This window comes from Artibeus jamaicensis, unplaced genomic scaffold (genome assembly GCF_021234435.1).
Source record: "Artibeus jamaicensis isolate MK-2021 breed Jamaican fruit bat unplaced genomic scaffold, CSHL_Jam_final contig_233, whole genome shotgun sequence".
Classification (NCBI taxonomy): domain Eukaryota; kingdom Metazoa; phylum Chordata; class Mammalia; order Chiroptera; family Phyllostomidae; genus Artibeus; species Artibeus jamaicensis.
The window spans coordinates 5209266-5219681 of NW_026521486.1; the positions used below are offsets into that span (position 1 = coordinate 5209266).

The 10416-nt window shown below is 39.2% G+C and overlaps 1 protein-coding gene across 5 annotated transcripts in view; it reads right to left on the reverse strand.

The window, feature by feature from the left end:
- Nucleotides 1–10331, reverse strand: part of XPNPEP3 (X-prolyl aminopeptidase 3) — a 41989-nt gene extending 31658 nt beyond the window's left edge. For 2 of the 5 annotated variants that reach the window (XR_005084556.2, XM_037160313.2), the window contains exons 1-2: nucleotides 10185–10331; nucleotides 3107–3223 (exon numbers count right to left, since the gene is read on the reverse strand). Coding sequence is in view for 2 of the 5 variants with exons in the window: in XM_037160313.2 (XP_037016208.2) it covers nucleotides 3107–3223; nucleotides 10185–10242 (175 nt within the window). In the remaining 3 variants the exon portion in view is untranslated. Of the gene's footprint in view, nucleotides 1–1589; nucleotides 1743–3106; nucleotides 3224–10184 lie in introns of those variants that run through there. The other 3 variants (XM_037160314.2, XM_037160315.2, XM_053661900.1) reach the window with 2 other exon arrangements.
- Between the last annotated feature and the right edge of the window lie 85 nt (nucleotides 10332–10416).

Genomic DNA, 10416 nt, shown 5'->3' on the forward strand with positions numbered 1-10416 from the left:
ACAATTCTATAACACATCACCTCTATGAAATTTATTATACTGTAAAATTCTCTTATTCTCCCAGTACTAAAAAATAAAGGAATACAAAAAATGAAAAAGAAAAATAAACAAAAAAAGGAATATGCCATAATTCTGCACTAGATGGATGACAGTTTATGGGTGTTCTATAAGCTAGTCATCAGTATAATGGTACTTTGAAATGAGTAGTCAACATGTATCACACGTACAGGTTAAAGATACAGGTTTAGTCACCTATCAACTTATACACATAAAGGCTTCGGTCTTTGCATTAAAATCTAATTCAGAAGATAAAGATGAGAAAAATGTATACTCAACATGAATATATTGTTATTTTTTAAATTCCACAGGTGCACAGGGAGTGAGAAAAAAAGATACATCAATTTATAAGAAACAGGTAGGACTTGATGTTAAATTTAAAAACTGTAGAATACAAAACTTTTTTAGGCTACTTATCTGCCTATTAAGTGTAATCTATAAAAAAGTGTTTTGAAATGCCTAAATAAATGTCAAGTCATCATTCAGGCCATGTCTGATGGTGGTGATGATGAAGATGCGAATGGACTTAAGTACTGAGTGTACGGGACATTCTGTGTGTACACACACACACACACACACATACAAACAATTCTTATATAAGAAATGTCTAGAAAGATACATACATAAAAATCTCAATAGTGGTATTCTTTGAGTGGTTGGATTATGAGTAATTTTTAAAAAATTTATGCTTATCCCCCTGACTGTGTGGCTCATTGGTTGGAGTACTGTCCTGTACACCGGAAGGTTGTAAGTTCAATTCCTGGTCAGGGCAGATACCTAGGTTGCAGGTTTGATCCCCAGATGGGATGTGTACAGGAAGCAACTGATCAATATTTCTCTCTCACATCAATTTCTTTCTCTCTCCCCCTCCCTCCCCCCCCACGTCAATAAACATATCCTCTGGTAAGAACTTTAAAAAAAAGTATGCTTATCTCTAGTCTCTAATTTTTTTTATAATATACCCAGAACTTTAATTACATGGCTTTTAATTTTTCTTAATAATTTACTCTTCCTTCATCCTACATTTCAACACTTCCATATGTTTTGTATCTCTACATGGAGAAAGACAAATGATTAATTTGCTTCCAAAAACTGTATACCTGGTAGTTTCTTTAACGCTGATAATTCTTTTTAAAGATTTTATCTTCTTCTTTCCCTTCTCACCTACTCCAATGTCAAAATCCAGCACCAGGAGAGTAAAAATTAGGACAGGCTTCCCTAACCCCCACAGCTGACACGAATGCATGCATGTGTATGAACACGTGTTTGTGAATATTAACTTACATTCACGTTTAATATTAGTAACATGCAAACAGTCTAGACCCAGTGGCCATCATTTTGACAATATGATTATCGGTTTCAAGGCCTGGAAAATGCAGCTCACCGTGTAAAAGCATTTCATCACAAGAGATCAATAATTTTCAAAGCTGGTAAAAATATCAATTCTACTTAAAAAAAAAAGATGGAAGCTACAGGTACGTCGACAGGGTAGAAATGTTAATTTGTATCAACTGGGTTGCTATAAAGCTTACCTTACAGCTTTGAAAAACTCTGATATTCTTGTGTGTTTCAGTGGTGAGCTGTATTTCCTGAGTCTCAGCCGACTTTCCAGCAGGAATTCCAGTCTGATGAAGAATCAGCAAAGGAAGCCCTCACTGAGCAACACAGGGGTATCGTATCGTTCACTGAGTGGAGACAGTGGAAGAGTAACATATTTCTAATGGCAGTTTAGATTATAGTATATGCTTACACAGAAAATACAGATTTCACTTCTCATGGCAGATGTAAGAATTTCACTTGAAAATTTGGCTGCTTTTTCTACAAAGCATTTGGTTTTACTCTCCCTACCTCTTTGGGATGATATTCATCACTCACTATAGTTCATCACTTAACTGTCTTTTTTGGGAAAGCTTTTATTTAGTTATTTTTAGAGACAGGGGAAGGCAGGGAGAAGAGGGGGAGGGAAATGTTGACTGGTTTCCTCTCAGATGTCCCCAACCGAGGACCTTGCCCACAACCCAGGCATGTGCCCTGACTGGGAATCGAACTGGTGACCTTTCACTCTGCAGGACGATGCCCAACCCATTGAGCCACCCCAGCCAGGGCCCTTAACTGCCTTTTTGCTTTTTTAAATATTTTATTTATTTATCTTTAGAGGTGAAGGGAAGGAGAGAGGGAGAGAAACATCAATGTATGGTTGCCTCTCATGGGTCCCCTGCTGGAAACTGGCCTGCAACCCAGGCATGTGCCCTGACTGGTAATCGAACCGTGATCCTTGGGTTCACAGGCCCGTGCTCAATCCATTGAGCTACACCAGCCAGGGCCTTAACTGCCTTTTTAACAAAACAAAGTGAAAACAAAAATCTTCAGGCATGAATTTGAGGGACAGTGATGACACATGTAGCAGCAACACAGGAGTCTCACAGCAGAGAATAGAATTAGGAAGGTAAACTTTTATCGAGTATAAAAATTAGTGAAGTAAATAAACATCAATTTTTGCATCACCTTTATCATTGCTCTATCATTTCTCAAAGTTATAACAATCAGTTCTGGAAATCTGCATTATCTATATAAAAATATTTTGTTTAACAAAATTTTGAAACAAATATTTAACGCTTTCAAGAAAAACATGTTTTCTGAAATGTCTTTAACTCAGTTGATGAGGAATCAATAGAACACAACTGAAGAAACTATGCCTTAGAAAGTAATAGAAATTTTCCTTAAAAATCCTAAGTACCTAATTTTCACTAATAATTCTGAATTGTAAGGCTTATATGTTTATCACTCTAAATGGTACTGTCAGTAGAGTACCAGTAGCCACGTGTAGCTATTAAATCACTTAAAGTAAAATTTCAAATTTAGTTCCTTAGTTGCACTAGCAACATTAAGTATAGCAAGGTAGTAAGTATACAATAGTTCACTTGTGGCTAGTGGCTCCTGTATGGACCAGCACAGATCTGGAACATTCCCACTGCTGCAAAAACTCTACTGAGAGCACAGCTCTAGATAAAGCCCCTGGAGAGGGAGAGTTCCTGTTAAAAGGCCTTACCTGGTCTGAGGAGGTGTGGGTGCGTAAAGGGGCTGGGCTGGCCTAAGTATCGATTTGGAATCTTCCTCTCCGGGATGGGCTGCAGGGAGTACCTTCGTTGTGAACAGGATACACATCCTGAAGGAAAAGCAAAGAGGCTGAAACAGAGTGAGGAATTGAGAAGTCTTCACAGTACATTTATCTAAAAGTAAAGAGGATGAGCCCCTGCCAGTGCGGCTCGGTTGGGCATCGCCCTGCAAACGGAAAGGCTGCCTTGGTTGCAGGTCTGGTCCCGTGGTGGGGAGCACACAGAAGGCAACCCATCAATGTTTCTCTTTCTCTCTCCCTTCCTTTCTCTTTAAAATCAAAAGTAAAAATTTTTTTAAAGTAAAGAGGGTGAAATGGAACAAGGAATCAAGGTCCTCAGCATATGTACATTTATCTATCTCCAGTATTTGGATGCTTTAGAAAAATGTAAATTAGTATCACCTTCAATATTTACGGTACACAGCCCTTCCTCTGTGAAAGCCGGAGTGTGTGCTATGCTGAAGGGATATAGAAATGATCTCATTTTTACCCTTAGTGACTTTAGTCTACCACAGCAGTGGCTCCTTTTTGGCACCAGGGACCAGTGACCAGTTCCATGGAAGATAACTTTCCCACAGATGAGGGGTGGGAGGGGATGGTTTGGGGTTGATTCAAGTGCATTACATTCAAGCTCACCTCTTACTGTGCGGCTGGATTCCTAACAGGCCACTGACTATGGCCTGGGGGTTGGGGACCCCTGTTCTACAGTATGACACAGGCCTATAGTATGACTGAGGTGTAAATAAAGAGCCACAGGAAGAGAAGGCAACAAACAAGAGCAGGGGAGGGCTTAGGAAGTATTTCACAGAGGTAGTGCAACCCTATGCCCTGAAGTCTAGAAAAAGAAAAATTTACACTTTTTATTGAGAATTATGTGAAGTATGAAAAAAATATGCACATGCTAGCTCATTAAATCTCAGAATCTAAGGTAACTCTCTGCCTTCACACTTTTTTTTGGAACACTTATCATATTATCCCCAATTATGTAATTCTTTGTATTCCATGACAATGTAAACACCATGAAAACTAGCATTGTTTTTTTGTTCAATACTTTTATCACCACTGGCTAAAACTATGCCTTGCACTAAGTAGGCATTCAATAATGATATAGTAAATACACATTATAAATACGCAATTCCCAAAGTCTTTAAATACATGTTCTTTAGTAGTAACCTTTAAGTGGGCAAAGATACCATCATCTTAAGGGACTCACCAGTGGCACGCAGAAAGCTTGTACAGGAGGCTGCTTCCCCAGGAAGCCTTCCCTGACACCCCAGTTCTGGGGCAGGTGCCTCTCATATGACTGCTTAGCATCCAGCGCTTCCCCCATCAGTATTTATTATATTTTAACTTGGTTGTTTGTTTTTATCTCTTGACTGAAAATAAACAATATGTCACCTGCTTGAATACTGTCTTCACATAGTTCACAAATTCATTTTTCCAAACCAAAACATGAAACCACTGGGAAGTAAGTTACTAAGGCTCAGTAACCTAGAGATTATATTAAGCAAGTGCCATGCTGTGGCCATGAACAGCAGGCCCCCTGATTTATGAGGTATTGTTTGAGGCTTCCAGAGAAATACAGGGGAAAGAGTCCTGAGTTCAGGATGGTCTGGTATGATTGTGGACTGTTGCATCCCTGTTTGGACACCAGATGTTGCAGACCCTGTCCAGAAGAGTCCGCCTGTTGTGGTTTATGACGAGAATCATTCACAGGTGACAACGACCCTGTGTGGAAAAAGGGAACAGGCACAACTACTCTCTCAAGAGGAGAGTGCCTATGGGTGCCTCGGCCACTCCCTCAAGAGGAGAGCGCCCCAACCCTTGCCTAGACAGGCTTTTATTGTTTTCCTGGGGTCTTACATCATAGAAAGATTTATTATCTATCACGTAGAATATTATCATCTACATTCTAGGTACAATCAAGGAAATAAAAATAACATGCAAAGGGGAATGATGATGAGCTCATTAGCTCTGTCCTTGGGAGAACTCATACAGGCTTTGGAAGTTACCTTGAAGATAGACAATACACATTTGTTGTTTTAGACCAGGGTGATGGAGTGTTAGCGAGAGCAAGCCATAACAATCTGTATGCATTTTCTAGTCTTGATTCCCATGGGAAAACTCGGTTTGAAGGTCTGGCTCCTGCCCACCACTTCCCATCTGTAGGTTTTCCAATACAGAGCTGAGTCACATTTGCCAGGCCAAGACAAACCGGTCCCCTACACTGGACTAGTTCCATTCGGAAGGTCTGGTCCCTACCCCAACCCCAAAATGATGCCATAAAGCAGCCCTCTCTGACATAAGTTTGTAACTCTGCCTCGCAATTAGTATCCTTTCGTCTCCTCGCAGTGGCCCACAGTAATAACAGTCTTCAATGTAAAAATGTGCCTATTTGCAGTCACTCCAGCACAGCCAGCAGCAGCAGAGCATGAGCAGAGAAAACCACGGTTCTCATTACCCAGAGCACCCCCTTCCAACAATTTGCTAAAACATGCTGGATTACCATGAAGTTCTAGGAGTACAGAGATATCCTTCCTGTGAGGACATTAAAAAGGCTTATCATAAAATGGCACTTAAAGGGCAACCTGATAAAAACCCATATAATAAAGAAGCCGAGAGAAAATTCAAAGTAGCTGAGCATATAATGTATTATCAAGTGACGAAAAATGTGACATTTAAAATGAATACGGCAAAGGATTAAATGGTGAAGGTGGAATTTTAATGATTCTTTTGAGGATGGCTTCATATTCTGTAAACTAGATGTCTTAAAAAAACTATTTCATAAAAGGGACTCATTTTCATTTCATTTCTTCAAAGACTCAGTTGAGGACCTTTTAAATAGTCCAATAAGTTCCTACAGAAGCAGAAATAGAGGTGCAAGATGCTTTTTCTCTGCCTCCAGTGAATACCCAGTGTTTGGAGATTTTCTTTCTATGATGTTATATACCATGGTTCACTGGGCCATGAGGGCATTAATTCTTTCTCTTCCCTGGCATTTAATGACAGTGGGATGGCCAACTACATATTTTTTAACAATTTCACATAAAATTGTCAATGGCAGAAATACTAGTACAAACAATTATGGAGAATGATAAAAAAAGAGAAGATGAGGATGGTGGCGAGTTGAAGTCCTTCCTTCTTAGCTGTGTGGCAGATAAAGAAGGCTTTGCAGAGGTCTTCTCCAGCCATTCAACAATTACTCACCAAAGTCCCACAGCCCCAAACATATATTTCAATACACTTGTGTGGAAAATGATGAGCAAGGTATACCTTGGGTCACCAGCAACAAGATTCCCTGTTTTCTCAGCAGGATTCAAAGAAGGTGGTAAGGGGGGAAAAAGCATGAAGAGGTGCAGAAGTCAACCAAAAGGAATCATCAAATTAACTCTGCAGAAACATTATGTTCATATAATATTTGAAAACAACACTTTGTGTTTTGATTAATCAGTTTTGTAGATAACTGCAAAGATTACTGTATTTTACTGTGAAAAATGGAAAAGATTATTTTCCTTTTGTTTTTGAGCTAAATGTTTACATATCAGTCTTTTTGGTAAAGTTTATGGTCATTTTCATTTCTTTTAATTAAAACCACTATGCAGACTTTTGAAATATGTATAGCCTTAGGAACTAGAAATGTATTGAGATGTACAGGTTCAAACTATATAATTATTCACGAAATGACTTTTTTCCAATAGAGGCAGAGCATTTGACATATAAAGACATAAATTAACAACTGAAGTACAAAATTTAAAAAAAATATTGTTTTTTCCATTATAACTAAGGTATTTTCTTTTATGTTAAAATAGCCAGACTCATATTTGTGTACCCTAATTCACAATAGCCAAGAGGTAGAAACAACCGAAATGAAGTGAGATTTTTGTTTTGTTTTGTTTTATTTTTAAGTTAGTGAGTGTTTGGGGAGAAAAGGTAATTTATTCTACAGTAGGTATTGGGGACAATTAGCACTTAAAGTTTATTTTCAGAAAATAAAATAATAAAAGCCTAGGGTACCTGAAGTGATACTTACATACATAAAATGTGATATTTAGTAGAGTTTATCTATTACATTGCGGGACTAATCAGAGTAGAAAAATACACAATTTTCCAACAAATGTGGAAATCAGTGTCTGAAAATTTAAGAGTGCAACGATGCGCCTTCCAGTCCATTTTCCCACTCTAAACAGATAACTAAATATTTGATTTAATCTCACTCATTAATTTAAAATTACTCAATGGTTTCCCACTGCTTAGGGAAAAAGCTCATTGTTTCTTAACACGATATCCATGAACCAGCCACCAGCTCCTTCCCAACTTGGCTTCCTTTCTAAACTGATTTTCTACCAACTCTTCCTACACATCTTATTCTTGTGCCCAAATTTTTCCAAAATGTGTTCCAAAGGATACCAGTTCAAGACTCATCACAGAAAAAGGGCTCCATGGCCAAATACAGTTTGGAAGTTACTGCCAAATATGTTTCCCTCTCAGAGACTTTGAATTAGTTTACCACGGCACTACAAAATGCAGCATTCTCCTTACTTATTAGGCCACAGAACCATTTTATTGTAACACCCACCAATGTGCCTAGGAACATATTTCAAAGGCTTATAAGCCTTATTAACTTTTTCCAGGCTTATTAACTGCAAAATTTTGCAATAGCTGTTGTTTCAGAGTTGGGTCGGTGCCTTTGCACATTCCCTCTGCAGATAGCTCCATTGCTCTAGTCTGGTGAAAACCCTCCTCCAGGTCTCAAATCAGTATCTCCCAGTCTTCAAAGGCACGATCACATTTTCACTTTGCCCCTCCCTGTTCCCCCAAAATATCTATCATGTTTTCCTTCTCCCTGCCACTGGACCTCTATCAATAAATTTAGCATGTTACATTACAATTACTTGCTTTTGGGGGGGGGTCCTCTTTTGATGGTAGAAACTTTTTTATGCTCTGTACTCAGACATAACTCAATTAATGTTTGTTGAATGAATTAACTGTGAAGAGGTTTTTAAAAATATTCTCTATTTATTCTTTAATATTTTCAATATTTCCCTTTCTCATCTCAGTCTTCTGCAGTCTTTGCATTTGTCTTAAGTGATGTAGTCCTTTAGAATACAACTTACCCATCATTAGTGCTTTACTTTGCTTTTTCTTAGACAACTAGATCGTGTTAGTCTCTGTATATGCCAACCAATAAAACCACTCTTAACTGTGTGACTTTCATAGATGAGAAAGTTTCCTATGGCATTCTGCACTCACAGGCTTTCTAAAAAAGGTCAACCAAGAGCACCACAGACAATAAAAGTTTAAAATATTTATGAGCACCTCAAGTTGGTGGAGTTTTTGAATTTTAAAACTTAATAAAGTTCCAGAACAACATAAGATTTACAACCCATTACTGCCTTTCTCGGGCTCCCGTGTTACTTGAGTCAAGAATCTATTACCATTCTTTGCTCTAGTGTCATTTGTCTATTGTTTGTCTATCACCCTGGCTAGACTATGAGCAACTTCAGGGAAGTGGAGATTCAATAACCTTTCAGTTACTAGTCATTGTGACTCAGTAAAAAGTTCCAAAAGGACCCTACTAAGCCATATCAAGACCTAGTGTATAACAGAAAAAGGACTAGATGTCCATACAACTAAAATTACTGACTTGCTTCCTGTGATCCTGTGAGAGTTTCAGTTCCCCATCAGTTAAAATGAGGGTATCTGCCCTTACTGGACTTGTGAAGATCCAAGTAGATAATTTTTATTCAAAAAGCATATGTATATGGTACATAAAATGATCATGTAAGAGGTGATTAAATTTACTTATTCTGTGAGGCAAAATGAAGCATAATGAATATCTTTCAAAGATCTTGGCGTGTATAACAGTATCTAGTCCTGAACCCTGACTAATAAGGTTTTACACAAATCCTTAACAAATCCAAAAAAAATTACAAGCAAAGAATGGTTCCAGCTTTAAATCATATGCTGTGGCCTGTGTGATTAAGATTAATTGTGACCTGGGGTGGTGAACGCACAATACAATATAAAGGTAATTCATTATATAACTGTACACTTGAGACCTACATAACTTATTAACCAATGTCTTCTCAATAAATTTTTTAAAAAAGAACAACCAATTGCTCACCCATTTACCCACTCTTATGGAAAGGGACAGCTTTCTGCAGCTTAACTATTGGAACTGAAGAGCAAGGTCTGTGCAATGGACAATGATTACTTTTTTTTTAAGAGTAACTCTTGATTTAATCACCATTCCATATTCAATAAATTCAAGTATGCCAGCATAAGAAACATGCCAAGACACAGCTCTGATGTCAAATACCATACGCTCTGGTTTAGTCATTGTTCACACACAGTCCCAAAAAACTGAAATGTGATCCAATGCAAGATCCGCCCAAAAGGTACATGATTCAGCTTTCCCTGACCAAGTTTCATGTTCATGTAACTAACTGCTCGAGATAGAGTACACCCCCTCCCCAAAATGGGCCCCCTTGTGCCTTGATTCCATCTTGTCTTCACAAGCAAGAGCTTTTTCCGACATAAAAAGTCTTTCCAAACACTACCTCTTCTGAGAGAAACTGTTCATTTATATTACTAAACATGTTTCTTAAACATTCTGGACCCGGTTCTCAAGTCAACTCTTTGAAACCACGAAAACAGGATTTTAGAGTAACCTCACAGAAACAAGGGCTACTTGATGCGAGACACTTTTTTCACTCAGTCAACTGTGAGAACTGACACTACTCTGAGAGTCCAAGTAACTTTCAAGACAGTGCCTCTAGGGTTTGGCCACACTTTTCTTTCTGCAGTCATCTCCGCTTCCCAGAATACCTCAACGGAAGAGAGAACACACGGCCCACCCTTTTCCACGAGCAGAAAGTAAAGAATTCCGAGGAGCGCACAGAGGGCTTAGGAGTGGTGGCCCCAGCAGAAGGGTCCGCCGAACCAACCATCGCTCGCGATCAACTTGGATTATTCTGGGGCACCCCACTGTGTCAGTGGGAGCGAGTCTAACCTGAGAGGCTGCGGGCGCTAGCGGGAACCAGCTTTGTTGATGAGAGTAACCAAGGCATGCCGGCCTCGCACAAGGGTCAGGAAGGAAAGGTGGAAAACAGCGGGAGAAGCTGCTGCCCGCTGGGCCGGGTCGCCAGGAAACCGAGCCAAACGCTCCTCCCCTTCCTGCCGGCGCTGCTCGCCGGGCTTTCCTCCCACGCGGCGCAGACACTGACGTCACCCCAGGGCACTGG